Consider the following 15,835-nt stretch of genomic DNA (forward strand, 5'->3'; position numbering starts at 1 on the left):
AAAATATTTTTTAGTTTGCTGCAAAAAACGATAATTTACAAATGTGAAAATAATTTTAAGTAATTTCGTGAAAAAATTTTGTGGTAAAGTTAACTTCGTGAAAATAGCTTAAACCCTAAAATATTTTTTGATGCAAAAATTTTTTGCGTGCGAAAATTTTTCGTTTGGTCCAAATAGCATAAAAAATAATTTCATAAAAAGATTTTGCGTCAAAATTTCAAAGTGTAATACATCTTCACATGCAAAAATTAACTCATGAAAACTTTTTTTGTGGTAAGTTCGAAAAAAAGAATTTTTTGTTCTTTGCTGCAATAGCGTGCCCAAATTTAATTGGTGAAAAAAAATTTGTGTTAAACTTTCGAATTATAATTTTTTTTAGTTTGCTACAATAGCGTGCAAAAAAAACTTATTGTAAAGTTTTGAAATATCAAACTTTTTGCTGGCGATGTATTTAAAAGGAGCAAAAAATAAACAAAAAAAGATGTTGCAAAAAAATAAAGTTCATTATTAACAGAACTAAATTTATCATGTAGCGACCATTAAAAACATAAAATGTTGCCACAAAAATATCTGCAGGACATCCCAAGGGGGCATATGCGGAGGGCATAACTGAACAACCTTCTTATGATTTCAGAAATACCTGAAAAAATATGAAAAAATAATCATGAATAAAGAATCATGTAGCAAAAAAATCACTAAGAATGTGAAAGAACAATTATCCAAAAATTTACAGAAAAAATAGATAGTCGTGAAAAAAGTAAGGGGAAATAAAAAAGAGTATGAAAAAAAGAAATAAAATATAAATTTGTTGAAATTTTTTAAAAAAATTGATGACAAAAAATAATATTAAAAAAATATTTTTTAGCATATATATGTTATGAGGAAAATGTAATTTAGTAGAAGAAAATGATAAGACTTTTGTCAAAAATTGAAAAGAAAAGTTTGAAAAAATTATGTGATTTACCCTAATCAGTTGGACAGGGTACTGGCAAATTGACGTGACTGGCCCTAATTAGTTTCAACGAGTATGGCAGGTTGAAATAAATGGCCCTAATCAATTGGAACGGGTACGACTAGTTAAAAATGACTAACCCTAACTAGTTGGGACGAGTATGGAAAAGGATGACGTGATTTACCCTAATCAGTTGGACAGAGTATTGGCAGATTGACGTGACTGGCCCTAATTAGTTTTGACGAGTATGGCAGGTTGAAATAAATGGCCCTAATCAATTGGGAGTTTGGGACAGGTACAACTAGTAGAAAATGACTAACCCTAATTAATTGTGACGAGTATGATTAGTTGAAAATGACTGACCCTAATCAGTTGGGACGAGTATTAAAAGAATTACGTGAATAACACTAATCAGTTGGACAGGGTATTGGCAGATTGACGTGACTGGCCCTAATCAGTTTCAACAAGTGTGTCAAGTTGTAATTAATGACGCTAATTAGTTGGGACGAGTATGATTAGTTGAAAATGACTGACCCTAATCAGTTGGGACGAGTATGAAAAGAATGACGTGAATTACACTAATCAGTTGGACAAGGTATTGGCAGATTGACGTGACTGGCCCTAGTCAGTTTCAACAAGTGTGTCAAAGTTGTAATGAATTGCCCTAATCAGTTGGGACAAGTATTGTCGTGGGCTTTTGGGGTACCCACAGCCGGGTGGCGGAACGCACCCGCCTATTCCCCGAGGGGGAGTACTCGGGGAAGTGCCAAGCTATTAGGTCGATCTAGCTCGGGGGCAAGAACACAAGAACACACGGATTTAGAGTGGTTCGGGCCGCCGGAGCGTAATACCCAACATCCACTGTGTGGTGTATTGCACTTAGTATGAATGAGTCTATCCTCTGCCCAGCCGGGCTTGAATGCCCTTCCTCTAGCGAGGTCTCCCTTTTATAGACCAAGGGGACGCATACACAGGCGTTCAGACCCCGACAGGCGGGTCTAACATGGATGTATAATATATTGTACAGAAGGCTTCAATGGAGCTACAGCGGTTGAGAATCTTTTCTCGGATACGCTTCATTGCCCTGTAGACTCTCTGACCGAGGGGGGTTTTTATTTGTCCCATCGGCGAGGCGCCCGTTGGGGCAATGTAGCTTGCGACGTAGTCTGTCAAGGCTACCGTGCAGGCGTCATCATGGGCGAAACCGAGCCGTCATGTCCAACTAGCATAGTAGACTGATATACGCGGCGTGGGCGGCGCCAACGACTGCACTGTGCGCCTTGGTAACACGCGACCAACAGTGCAACCTGGCAAAAACCCGCCTCGGGCTCTGCTCTGGCAGAGCGTTCTTCCACCTACCGTATTGAATGCGGTAGGTAGGCGAGTCTTCCAGTGGAAGCCACACGGTCCCGCGCGCGTGCCCGCTCCTATAGACACGTGGCGGCTCCGGACCAGCCCCAGGCGGGGTGTCGGTTCCTCCCTGCTGAGGGGTCCGGATAGTATATGGGGTCCGGGACCCGGCGGGGGTCTGGAACTCCCTGGGAGGTCCGGGGCCCCCAGCTGTTTTGGCTGAGGGCTACCTCCTCCGGGACATGTGGCGTCACCGGACCCTCCTCAAGCAGGGAGCGGGTCCGGGGCCGTTTGCCGGGAGAGTAGGGCTCCGGACCACAGGAGTCCGGCTGCTCGGCCGTCAGGGCGTAGTTTTAGGATAACTACGAGACTCTTGCCTAGACACAGCAAGAGGGGTTACCCCAGTCCTGGGGTACCGACAGTGGCCCCCGGGCCCACCTCGGGAGAGGTACGAACCCGCGGGTGGGGCCACTATCGTGATGTGTTTCCACGCAACTTGGCTGTGTTGGTGTGCTCATGTCGAGAGCGGGTGCTCCGGACCCCTTGGAGGCCGGAACACCTGTTGCCAGGTTCAGGTACTAGAGCGCTTTCCATAGGGCGGCGAAGGTGTAGGCTTGGGTTATGGAACCAATGCCAAGCGGCTACATGGACCTCGGACCGCTCAGGGAGCGAGAATCACTACCCCGGACCTGGCTCCTGGCGACCGTAGTGAGCGGTCTCAGCCGGAGCGGACCACCGAAGTGGACTTGAGTCGATCGTGGCGAGCGGTCTCCGCCGGAGCGGGCCACCAGAGTGGACTTGAGTCGACCGTGGCGAGCGGTCTCCGCCGGAGTGGGCCACCGGAGTGGACTTGAGTCGACCGTGGCGAGGGTCTCCGCCGGAGCGGGCCACCGGAGTGGACTGGAGTCGACCGTGGCGAGCGGTCTCCGCCGGAGCGGGCCACCGGAGTGGACTTGAGTCGACCGTGGCGAGCGGTCTCCGCCGGAGCGGGCCACCGGAGTGGACTTGAAGTCGTTGCTGACGATCCCATGAATTATGCCACCGGTCCTTGCAGCAAGGTGTAGAAAACCAGGCCTTATACCAGAAAGGAGCCCGGGACCTCTAGGGACAGCAGTTTCGGATACTAGGGGACTCGTAACAGGGCAGTGAAGTACGTAGGCTTAGGGTACATTACCAGGCTAAGCTACGCGGATCTTCTCTACCCCATGATACGGGCACCACTTCTCTTGAGCAGGTCCCTAGGGGTTCGAACTGCCTTCCAGCTAGAAGGGGTGTCCCCACCTGACCACAAGCCAGCAACTCAACTTGGATCGTTAGTAACTAAAGGAAAGACTCCGTTTGGGAGAAAGACACAGTTAAACCAAAACGGATAAGTGTAACCAAGGCAAAGTTCAGATAAGACTTGAGAAAGCAATTCTCCTTTATTGTGGTTATCGTGGTGTACATCAGAGGTTGGGATTACGAGGCTGGACCTCTACCGCTCTGGACCACTTGCTGGCGTTGCCTGTTCGTGCGTTGAAGCCAGAGATCGGGTTTACAACGGCGGACCTTTACCGCTCCGGACCACACGTAGGCGCCATGTTATTACAAGGATGTACTCTCCTAGTCCTATCTAGGGGTAACCTACGGCCGCCTTTTGTAAGGCATGCACATTCCCAACCAGAGTGGAATCGCCACCTTTGAGTTCTCCACAGTCGTCGGAGGCGAAGGCATCCTGGATGTGCCTGAACTGCATCATCCAGCATCACCTCGGGAGCTCGGGGGGCCCTTCCCTGCCTAAGAACTGTCATATGCCTAGGTAGCATGGAGACGAATTCTTTGGCTTTGAATGGGAGTGGCCCAGCCGCCGCCGTCTGCCGCCGGAAGCCAGCCCGATGATTGCTCATCACGAGCTGGGTGCTCATTTGGATGAGCACGGAGCGTGGAGAAGGGCGGTTGTTCGCCGGCTCGACCTTGGTGCTTGCGTTAGGCCCCCGCGCCTGGTGGCGGAATCCTGTCTGCAGCAGAACCAAGAGAGACTCGGTCCTGGCGAGGGAGGAGACGACGGTAGACTTCCCCCGGGCCACAGCGGTCGGCTCCAGGCTTCATATTGAGAGAAAGCCTTGAGCCGACGCCATGTCGCCGCAGGTGAGTCCTGGTGGTTGCTTGAGAGAAAACCTTGAGCCGACGCGGAGGTGTTGTAGGGTGACGCACAACGGGCGTCTCCGCTGCGCGCCACTGCGCCGGCTCTGAGGTGTCACAGTGGCGACGCACAGCAGGCGCCGCTGTAGTGCACCGCCGCACCGAGGGCACCGCTGCCTCGGCGCTATGGCATGCGGCGTAGGTGCCGCCATGCCTCTCTTCATCTTCTCGTCGCCGTTGCAGAGGATGAGCTCAGCCTCAGAAGCCTGGAGATCTAGCCAACGCTTGCACGTCCCCACGGACGGCGCCACATGTCGTGGGCTTTTGGGGGTACCCACAGCCGGGTGGTGGAACGCACCCGCCTATTCCCCGAGGGGGAGTACTCGGGGAAGTGCCAAGCTATTAGGCCGATCTAGCTCGGGGGCAAGAACGCAAGAACACACGGATTTAGAGTGGTTCGGTCCGCCGGAGCGTAATACCCTACATCCACTGTGTGGTGTATTGCACTTAGTATGAATGAGTCTATCCTCTGCCCAGCCGGGCTTGAATGCCCTTCCTCTAGCGAGCGTCTCCCTTTTATAGACCAAGGGGACACATACACAGGCGTTCAGACCCCGACAGGCGGGTCTAACGTGGATGTATAATATATTGTACAGAAGGCTTCAATGGAGCTACAGCGGTTGAGAATCTCTTCTCGGATACACTTCATTGCCCTGTAGACTCTCTGACCGAGGGGGGTTTTATTTGTCCCATCGGCGAGGCGCCCGTTGGGGCAATGTAGCTTGCGACGTAGTCTGTCAAGGCTACCGTGCAGGCGTCATCATGGGCGAAACTGAGCCGTCATGTCCAACTAGCATAGTAGACTGATATATGCGGCGTGGGCGGCGCCAGTGACTGCACTGTGCGCTTTGGTAACACGCGACCAACAGTGCAACTTGGCAAAAGCCACCTCGGGCTCAGCTCTGGCAGAGCGTTCTTCCGCCTACCGGGGCCCCCAGCTGTTTTGGCTGAGGGCTACCTCCTCCGGGACATGTGGCGTCACCGGACCCTCCTCAAACGGGGAGCGGGTCCGGGGCCGTTTGCCGGGAAAGTAGGGCTCCGGATCACAGGAGTCCGGCTGCTCGGCCGTCAGGGCGTAGTTTAAGGATAACTACGAGACTCTTGCCTAGACACAGCAAGAGGGGGTACCCCAGTCCTGGGGTACTGACAAGTATGATTAGTTGAAAAATGACTGACCCTAATCAGTTGGGACGAGTATGATTAGTTGAAAATGACTGACCCTAATTAGTTGGGACGGGTATGATTAGTTGAAAATGACTGACCCTAATCAGTTGGGACGAGTATGGAAAGGATGATGTGATTTACCCTAATCAGTTGGACAGGGTACTGGCAAATTGACGTGACTGGCCTTAATTAGTTTCGATGAGTATGGCAGGTTGAAATGAATGGCCCTAATCAATTGGGACGGGTACGACTAGTTAAAAATGACTAACCCTAACCAGTTGGGTCGAGTATGGAAAAGGATGACGTGATTTACCCTAATCAGTTGGACAGAGTATTGGCAGATCGACGTGACTGGCCCTAATTAGTTTCGACGAGTATGGTAAATTGAAATGAATGGTCCTAATCAGTTGGGGCGAGTATGACTAGTTGAAAATGACTAACCCTAATCAGTTGGGACAAGTATGGAAAAGGACAACATGACTGGCCCTAAATAGTTTCGACGAGTATGGCAACATGGAAATGACTAGCCCTAATAAGTCGGTCGAGTATGACTAGTTAAAAATGAATGACCCTACTCAATTGGGTCGAGTATGGTGGAGTTACGAGATTGACCCTAATCAGTTGGGCCGGGTATGACTGATTGAAATCACTGACCCTAATCAATTAAAATGTCCTATACTCTAAAAAGACGTACAAACAAGATGAATTGCTATCAGAAATGATATGCTTTAATTGACATGATATATGTGTTTGAATTACTTAGTTACTTAAGTTGCACGCATGGTTGATGTAGACATAGGAAATTTTGCACAGAAAATTTTTTTTATACCTTTTCCTGCCTTGCACATTGTTTTCCAGAAAAATACCCTGATGAAAAAAATACATAATAAGAAAAAAAACAGAGATAAAAAACATACTAAAAAAATTTGTCCTAATGTTAGAAAGAAAAAAAGAGGGGGTTGGCTTACATGTTGACATGCTATGTTCTTGATATCTGGTAGAACAATCTCATTATCCACATGCGTGCAAAGATAATAGGTTAGCGATTCTCGGATTGGCTTTGCGTGTTCCTGCATGAGGCGGGTGTGGGGGTGCAGTCATAAATGAGTGTAAAGATATAGAGACCGTGCTGAACACATCATGTTTGATACTTACTTGTTTGAAGTGGAAGTAAGTCTTTCCACTGTATGACAACAGAAGCTGCATCACAAAAACACCACTGTCATTCCTGCGTGAAAAAAAAAAGTGAGAAAAAAATTTTAGGGAGTGGGGGTGGGGGTAGCACAAATAGTTCTTTTTCTTAACTGGTTAACCGTGGCAATGAGATCATCAATTTTAGTTGCCTGTCTCGATCCACTTGTGTCCTTGAGAACAATGGACTTTGCATCACTAGATGATTTTGTTGGCACTTTCTTGCCACCAAGGGGGATCCCCAAGATTTGATGAACTGCACTTGCATCAATGCTGAAAGATTTACCACCAGGAAGCTTGACAGACTTAGACCTGGAATCATAATGCTTTGCCAGCCAAATTACTAGATTATTTGGAATTGATGAGCAGTTAAGAGCAACAATCGATCCAAATCCACAATCTATGACTATCTCTTTCTGCTTTTTTGACAGTCTACCAACCAATATAGTCATCTTCACAAGTGAAAAGTTGGAGCTGAATTTCTGAAAAAGATCATATATAGACATTAGTAAATATTATAGGGAAAAGAGTTTATGCAGAAAGATCATATAACAAAAAGAAAAAGGTTATGCAGAAAATTTTGTTGATCCAAAAAATATTATAGCGAAAAAGTTATTATATCAAACTTTGACGAAGATAAAACGTTTATGGAAAAAATAATGTTTTCTAAAATAATCTTGTATAATAAAAATTTATAGGTAAATAGTTTTTTATCAACAAATCGTATGGAAGATAAAAAATGTTTATAACAAAGTTATTACAAAAAAAACTTTGAACAAAGATTTTAAAGAAACTTATGATGAAAGGAGATATGGAGAATAATAAATGCTTTTTCATATGCAAAAGCAGGAAATGAAAACTGTTCAGATCCTGGAGAACCTTAGTAAGACTGCAATGAGGAAAGTGAGCACAGGAGCCATGTTGGTGAAAGTTATAGCGAATATCGCATTCGTGTACTGCAGTCCGTAGAGGAAGGTGTATTGAGAGAGAGAGCGGCGCTGGAAATAAGAAACGAAAAGAAATGAATCAAACAGAATGATTCACACATAAGAAAATATTGGCCTAGCTGTTGTCAACTAGTATGACCAAGTGATCTGTGACTGTACCCAAACGCTGCACTAAAGAAGAGGTACACAAGGATCTCCAGTGTGAGCTTAGGCCTTGTGCTCCTGAAAAGACAAAAAAGGGAGGAAATTCAGAATCACATTACAGTCTAAGCTCTGAACTTTGATCATCCGCATCCGCTGAGAAGTCACATTTCTGTACCGTTCTTTGAAATAGGCTATCAGAGCAAGGAAGACTATGGCCACCAGTTACCGCAGTGTGATAAGTACTAGACGGTCGAGGCCCTCCTGCAGTGCCTTCTTGATCAAGGTTGTTGTCACAGCAGAGATGAGGTCAAAGACTAGCATTGCAATCACCGGTTTCCAATCATGGATCCCCAACATTGCTGCTCCAGTTGCGCCAAGTCTTTGGCCCCTTCACCTGAATTGCCATAACAATGTTCCTGTAATGGACTATTTATAGGTCTTTTACTTGGTAGTGCTTCTGATAAAAAAGATGTGACAGCATATGCGCATTGTGCAATTACCCTTTACCCAAAAACAAAAGGCAAGGTGCTACTGATCGATTAAAAAAAACACATATACATATATATTAAGAAGCAGTTAGTTGTCGCGATGGCAAAGAACATGCCACGGTGCACACTGCACTTGGCTACAATTGCATTTGCAGCAAGTGGCCATACTGACCTGGATGAAATGGGGTTTAGTTCATCGATCGCTGACAAGCGCAACTACTAGACCTGGAATGGCATAGTGCGTGCTTCCACCAAAGTTCTCTGATATTTTAGCAGTTTGCAGACAGCAGACACATGGTGCAGTTAGCACTGAGCACCTGCTCAACTAATGGTCATTTTCAGTCGTATCGAGCAGTAACTGCGAGTTAATATCCATTGCATCTATACACATTATGCACTTGCATTGCATCTATAGACATTACAACAGCGAGTGGACAGCTTACATGTTTCTACTGCAACTTTGAATTCATGATTCAGACACGAAAGAGCCTGATGCAGAATCATACTCTTGCATGGTTTGGAACACAAGCTTGTGTTCTCCAACAGCTAGCAATGTGGTTGCAGACAAGGTAGCAGTCTATTGTGTTACAGAGTCGCTGCCTGCAGTATGTCGGGAAGGGATTACTACCATAAAATAGCCAGCAATTTTGATCCGCAGGGCATGGCTGTTCCAAGCGTAGCTGTAATTCTACTAATGTTCATAACGATGAACAACAAACAACAACAACAACAACATAGCCTTTTTTCCCAAGCAAGTTGAGGTAGACTAGAGATGAAACCCGAAAGAAATAAATTCAAAGTTCAGGCACATTGATAGCTAGTCTCCAAGCGCTCCTATCCAAAGCTATCTCTTTAGAGATATTCCAATCCTTAAGGTCTCTCTTAACCGATTCATCCCACGTCAGTTTAGGTCTACCTCTACCCCTCTTTACATTATCGACCCGCTCAAGAACCCCATTACGCACCGGCGCCTCAGGAGGCCTTCGTTGGACATGTCCAAACCATCTCAGCCGATGCTGGATAAGTTTCTCCTTTCAGCTAGGAATAGTGAGAATAGAAGATGTAGAAAGGGAAAGGAAGCAAGGTGCTTTGGCTCACCGAGGATTGTTTCCTGCACTGCACTCAAGACAATTGACCTCCTCCAGACTGCTGTGACGCTCGCCGGTCACCACATTGCTCTGCTCCACCACTCATTGCCATGTCCCTATGCTTCTCCGCCTGGGCATCAGCACACCCCGTTGAAGAGCCACGCCGTCACTCCCAATGGAACGCTGCGCACAGCCACTTCCATGGCTCTCCCTGGACGCCATATTATATTATCTACTAACATATTATATTTGAAACAAAAGAAACATTACAAATCATGAAAGCAATTCATGATATATATCTACTAACATCAATGTTATTTTGTCAATCCATCAAGTACTTTATGTATTGATCACATAACATAAAGAATATTGGAATGGCAATAGTCCAAAAATGACTTATATTTATGACTGGTAGGGGTAATAGAATAACCAGTGTCAGTTAAAAAAGAAGAGCTGGTTCAAATAGGCATATTTCACATGCATAAAGCAAGGGAGCCTCATTTTAGTGAAGGAAAAACCTACGGGTATATATGTTGTCTCAACATGATAGCATATATACAATCATACCGTGTTTATTCCAGATATATGGAAGAACAATTCAGCTAAGCTATTCAAGTTATATTGTGATTAGCAGAACAATGTGGATGAAGGGGAAAAAAAGCCCACACCTTTTCTATGCATTTTGATTAGCCTCTCCATTGAGTAGCTACAAGTAGGATCTCTTCTCAAAGCTTCCTCATAGCAAGAGGAAATGGTTGATACTAGGTTTTGATCAAAATACTCTTCTAGCAGCCTACCTCTCAACCTGCAGCGAAACAAATTAATTTCAGTTATTTAAATCATAAAAGTTTGTTTCCAATATAGTCAAGGAAAAGAGACAGAAATTATGATAATTGAAAGATGTCATGTAAGATTAGGTATAAGGCATTAGATTCAAGGCAACACATCGCTTTACTTGAAAAGGGAGGGCTGTAGTTGAACTGAGGCAGGTTCCTCTCAAGCGCGTCAAGCGCATCATCAGGCACGACCGTCGAGCCGCCTCCCCGACGGCGAGCGCCACCGGGGGGGGGGGGGTGCTCGGCAATACTTAGAAAATATACTGGCAAATAATTTTGTAGACAAACAGAAACTTTCATACAACTTTTTTGAAGAAAAACTTTTAAATAATACAGTATGGGCACTTACTAATTAAAATTTAAGCTCATAAATTTTGCTAGAAAACTTTTGCTATAGTAAGTTCGCTCATAAATTTTGCTAGAAAACTTTTGCTATAGTAAGTTCCTGATTAAACTTTTTTTAAAAAACCTTTAATCTGAAAACATTCATAGCTACTTTTCATTAATAACTTGTAAAAAGAGAAATTTTATTAATAACACTTGTAAACTGAAATTTGTAATGATAAATTTTTTAGAAGATTTTTAACAAGCAAGTTTTTGCATAAATCTTTTAAGAAAATTTTTCTCAGAGAACTTTTATAAAGTTTTACTTTGCTTACCATAAAAAACTTCTTTCTTAGAAACTTAGCTATCAAAACTTATACAACTTATACAACAAACTTATCAAGTTAAAATTTCTGAAGTTAGGTAAGAATAATGAACCTAAAGTTTATTAAAAAAGAATTGTGTAACAAATTTTCAAACACACAATTGTACAAACTATTATAGGTACCTTATATAGAAGACTTTTCTAAATAAATTGTTGTCCTACCATGATCTAACTAGGCTCAAAAGATTCGTCTCGTCGTGTACATCAAAACTATGCAATTAGTTTTTTTATTTACCTATATTTAATGCTCCATGTATGAGGCAAAAGATTTGATGTGATAGGTGAATAGTGAAGTTTGAAGAGAGAAATTTTGGAACTAAACACAGCCTCTCTCTCTTCATGAAGCGGCCTGCCCGTCCGAGTGCAAACTTCTATACTTGTAGCTGCAGGATAGATGATATATTTTCCAAGATATCAGCAGTAAAAAATATATATAAGGACTTTGTGCAGGAAAAAGGTATTAGAAAATCGATATTAGTATCAGAATCAACAAAAAACTACAGAGAGCAGCAGCCTACTCATCAGAGAGGATCGGATTTGGATCCAGCAAGGAACCCTAATTAGCAGAGATCACCAAAGAGGAGTGGGAATGTAGTAGAGCTAATACCAACGGGACGAGACGGCACAGACGTACGGACAGCCGTCTAGCGGTGTGCCGCAATACCGGTGCTTCCTTCAGGAGCAGAGGCCGCTCAGGTTCACCCTATCTTCTCCCATGCTCCTCCTCTTCCTCACTCGAGAGGGAGGCTGCAACGTTAAACCCACTAGGGTTTCAAAGAAGAGCCATGAAGGTGTTTTTATAGCAGCGCTGAGAGATACATCACGAACCGTCCATTTCGCATGAACGGTGTAGATGCGAGTGCAGGTCCTTGGGCGTACACAGGCTAGCCTAGGCTAACAGGGGCGGAGCCAGGATTGAAATATAGGGGGGGCAATTTAGATCAGGGGGGGCCACACCTTGTTAATGAGCAATATTAGCAACGAGATTAGGGAGTTTTATGTGGAGCTGCAGCAACGTTAGGGGGGCTTGGCCCCTGCCCGCCCCCCTTGTCTCCGCCCCTGTAGGCTAAGATCCAGGATAAGCCGGAGGTGGGCAGGCTAAAATGCAAGGATGTGCAGGAGGCGGCCCAGGCTAAAATCCAAGATGTGCCGGAGGCCGCCTAGGCTAACCTCCGGCGCTTTTTTCATTTTTATATTAAAAAAAACAAAATTTCAAAAATATATGTCGAATAGGGAAATTTTCAAAAATGGGTGCCTGTCGCCCATCCAGTGGGCGATAGGACCTAAATGTTCTGGATTCTATGAAATAATATCTACAACTTTTGTTACATAAAGTTTTTCATTTGATCAATGTATCTAAATCAAGAAAAATAGCTCTTGTACCTAGAAAAATCTAAAATAATTCATTTGGTCTAGTTGTCCTTATCTAAAATTTACCAAACTTTTTTTATAGATCTTAGGAAATAAAATAATGGTACTGTAAAATTTATAGCTTCTAATACTTAGTATAGCAGCATGGATAAATAACCCATTTAAACTAGACATAATGCAAGATCTAATTTAAAAACTTATTCTAGAAATGTTTTCTGGGCCTACCAATTTTGTACAAGCCTATGCTCACCATATTCAACACTCTGGCCAAAGATGACATGCATCCAAGGGATGTATCTTGAGATTTAAATAAAAGAGTATTAAACTGGTATTTAAAATAGAGCAAGATACATTGATCAAATGAAAAACTTTATGTAACAAAAGTTGTAGATCTTGTTTCATAGAATCCATAAAAGTTGAGTTTGTATTTTTTTGATTTTTCTACAATTTTATATCGATTTTACAAGTTTACTGTTTAATGCGCCCTGGGCGCCAGGACCTAAATGTAATTTTTTTACATTTAGGTCCTGTCGCCCACTGGATGGGCGACAGGCACCCTGTCGCCCATTAGGGGGGCGACAGACACCCATTTTTGAAAATTTTCCTATTCGGCATATATTTTTGAAATTTTATTTTTTTAATATAAAAATGAAAAAAGCACCTAACCTCCGGATGTGCCCGAGGCAGCCCTGGCTAACATCGAGGATGAGCCGGAGGCAGCCCAGCAACCACATGTCCCTGCAGTAAAATAAGAAGTAAACTAGGTGAATGCCCGTGCGCTTCTGCGGGTGATAAAAATTTATCATAAAAATATTTGCTATAGTTGATTTCCCATGAAATGTTGTCGTACAAAATCACAGTTCAAAGCAGATCTATTTTACAGGCTACATATGACGAGCTGAAGCATTTAGAGTGAGGTTTAATATATAGTCTTAAATTTCATTGTTCCAAAGTTGACTGGCCAGCTCATACATGGAAAACATAAAACCGTCCCTAATAGTTGAGTGCAACCATTTACAACAGGTTAAAAATTTGAAAACAATTTGTAGAGATGTTGAAAACAATGCACTAAGATGGATCACCATCTGTTTCACAATTAGAAAGCTACATCATCAGTATGAAGATTCTAAAAAGAAAAGATGGGAACATGAGTAATATAGATATAAAAGCTCTCACACAATACTAACCTGTTGTTCCATTCGATGCATTGTATTTTTGTTAATGAAGTATAGCCCTTGAAGTAAATGAAGCTCAATATCCGAGTGAAATCATAAGCCTAAAGAAGAAAACATGATGTTTGTCAAAAGACACGACTTCTAACAGAAAACAAAGCTAAATGTTTGCTCCTGATCCAAATCCTCGGTGCAGGTAGTAACCTGGTAAGCTTCCATCCAAGCACACTGTAAAATAGCAAAGCAGGGAGTAAGGCTGTGTTTAGATGTTTTGCAAATTTTTTTTGCTATATATAGAATCTTGCTAATTTGAAGTACTAAATGAAGTTTATTTACAAAACTTTTTGCACAGATGGGTTGTAAATCGCGAGACGAATCTAATGATGCCAATTAATCCACGATTAATTAATAATTACTGTAGCATCAATGTTGCAAATTATGTATTAAGTAGGCTAATTAGATTCATCTCGCGATTTACAGCCCACCTATACAAAAAGTTTTATAAATAGACTTCATTTAGTACTCCATGCATGTGTCAAAACATTCGATGTGATGTTTTTTTTTTTCTGTTTACGGGGTTTATGGGGTGAGAACTAAACATGACCTAAGCATTAACTTCTAACATCCTATCCTCTGCTACAGGTTCGAATGAAATTTCATGCGCATTCAACTTCTAATATAAGCCCAACTAGTTTCACGTGCACTTCATAATCATTGCTATTATTACTGAAAATCCAAAGAAATATCCAACCGCTGCCCCCATCCTTGCAGGGGCGCCTCCATGGCGGGAGCGCGGCGACCGTCGGCCCTGCGGGTGAGCCACTGCCCGCCCTCCTCGCAGGGGCGCCCCTACTCGCCGGCCATGGAACCCTCCCTGCCGAGCTCGTGAGACAGGGAACGGGACAAAGAAATGAACGAGAGATTAAAAAATAGAAAGAAAGAAAAATAATTTAAATGAATGAGTATTAATAATTATCTTTTCCATATTACCCTCATACTATCTATACTATCTATATATAGACTACCTTATACTACTGATCAATGTTTCAGTGGTATACATAAATCTCAACCGTCTGATGTTTACGTATGAGTCCTTCTCAAACAGTAGTATAACATTGTATTGTGCACCGTAAAAAATCTCTCTTTTCAAGGTTAAGATTTCTTGGGCACAATGTCATGCAATTTGTCTTGCTATTGTGACTAATATGACGGGTACTGACTGGCGAAAAGGTGTCAAGGGCAACGGCTTGCTCTATGAGACTTATTACTACAAGTGTGGCTCTGAGTATGAGGTCCCGCACAACAGGCCAAACCAGCGGTGTCTCACAAGTGATCAGATTGATGCACTCCAAGCTATCAATTTTGTACCAAGTGATCCACGTGGGCTAACTCACGATGAGGTACTGACTGGCGAAAAGGTGTCAAGGGCAACGGCTTGCTCTATGAGACTTATTACTACAAGTGTGGCTCTGAGTATGAGGTCCCGCACAACAGGCCAAACCAGCAGTGTCTCACAAGTGATCAGATTGATGCACTCCAAGCTATCAATTTTGTACCAAGTGATCCACGTGGGCTAACTCACGATGAGACTAGAATCATTAATGTTCACAAAATACTAACCTTCCTGAGAAATCATCATGTTCACCGTATGGAAGCAATAGCTGCAGGGATACACTTGGAATTATCAAGGTTTGATTTTAGGGCGTCCCATAGTGAGTTTGTATCTATGGTCAAGTTCCATAGAGTCTTGGCAGTGGTTCAGTATCATCTATACCGGATGGGGAAACTAGATGAACCTAATTTGCTTTGAATGGTAGGTAACATCCCCCTTCTATTGTCCATCTATACATGATTTCCTTGTGTGTAACACCATGCTGACGATTGCAAAGCTATAGAATTATCAAGCTTGAGAACGCAGTTGACAAGACCGAGGACAAGAAGTCTAGCAAAGCTGTCCCACCCGTCCTGTGCACTATAACTCTACTTCAAGTCCATATCTGTATTACCACTGTCATGTCTGTATTACCACTGCTACTACTACTGTGTTGAGGATGTTGTCAGACCTGGGACAGCGGGACTGCTTATAGACGTAGAATGTTTTAGAGTAAGGGATAGCTTATGGATGTACCTTACCTCTTTTCTAACTACCCGAATAGGCGTAGAACTAGCTGCAGTACAAAGGAAATTACCCGATTGTGTTGTAGTAGGACTCCAACTGTACTCGGCTAGGACTTTCTATGTA

At 43.5% G+C, this 15,835-nt stretch overlaps 1 protein-coding gene across 20 annotated transcripts; it reads right to left on the reverse strand.

The window, feature by feature from the left end:
* Nucleotides 1-482: 482 nt before the first annotated feature.
* Nucleotides 483-10,597, reverse strand: LOC120670701. Of its 20 annotated transcripts, none has more exons than XR_005673315.1 (12): nucleotides 10,461-10,595; nucleotides 10,174-10,310; nucleotides 9,516-9,716; nucleotides 8,924-9,017; nucleotides 8,590-8,678; nucleotides 8,105-8,323; nucleotides 7,945-8,007; nucleotides 7,718-7,836; nucleotides 6,953-7,320; nucleotides 6,616-6,847; nucleotides 6,477-6,514; nucleotides 483-640 (listed from the first exon to the last, which is right to left on the reverse strand). XR_005673315.1 is itself a non-coding variant. In XM_039950853.1 (10 exons), exons 6-10 carry the CDS (start codon nucleotides 7,288-7,290, stop codon nucleotides 631-633), a joined length of 561 nt encoding a protein of 186 aa, XP_039806787.1. In that variant the 5' UTR covers nucleotides 7,291-7,320; nucleotides 7,718-7,836; nucleotides 7,945-8,007; nucleotides 8,105-8,323; nucleotides 10,174-10,310; nucleotides 10,461-10,596; the 3' UTR covers nucleotides 483-630. The 20 variants fall into 20 exon arrangements, 2 of the variants coding, with proteins under 2 accessions (XP_039806787.1, XP_039806786.1); XR_005673312.1 differs by having other exon boundaries at nucleotides 8,590-8,734; XR_005673311.1 differs by having other exon boundaries at nucleotides 8,861-9,017.
* Between the last annotated feature and the right edge of the window lie 5,238 nt (nucleotides 10,598-15,835).

The sequence above is a fragment of the Panicum virgatum genome, chromosome 4N (genome assembly GCF_016808335.1).
Source record: "Panicum virgatum strain AP13 chromosome 4N, P.virgatum_v5, whole genome shotgun sequence".
NCBI lineage: Eukaryota > Viridiplantae > Streptophyta > Magnoliopsida > Poales > Poaceae > Panicum > Panicum virgatum.

Bases quoted from the DNA above. Each gene is read 5' to 3' on its own strand.
- LOC120670701 (XM_039950853.1), bottom strand. From the start codon at position 7,290: ATGACTATATTGGTTGGTAGACTGTCAAAAAAGCAGAAAGAGATAGTC. The intron at 6,876-6,952 runs GTTAAGAAAAAG...TTTTTCACGCAG, and splicing joins CTCATTGCCACGGTTAACCA to GAATGACAGTGGTGTTTTTG. The intron at 6,718-6,802 runs GTAAGTATCAAA...CGCCTCATGCAG, and splicing joins CTTACTTCCACTTCAAACAA to GAACACGCAAAGCCAATCCG.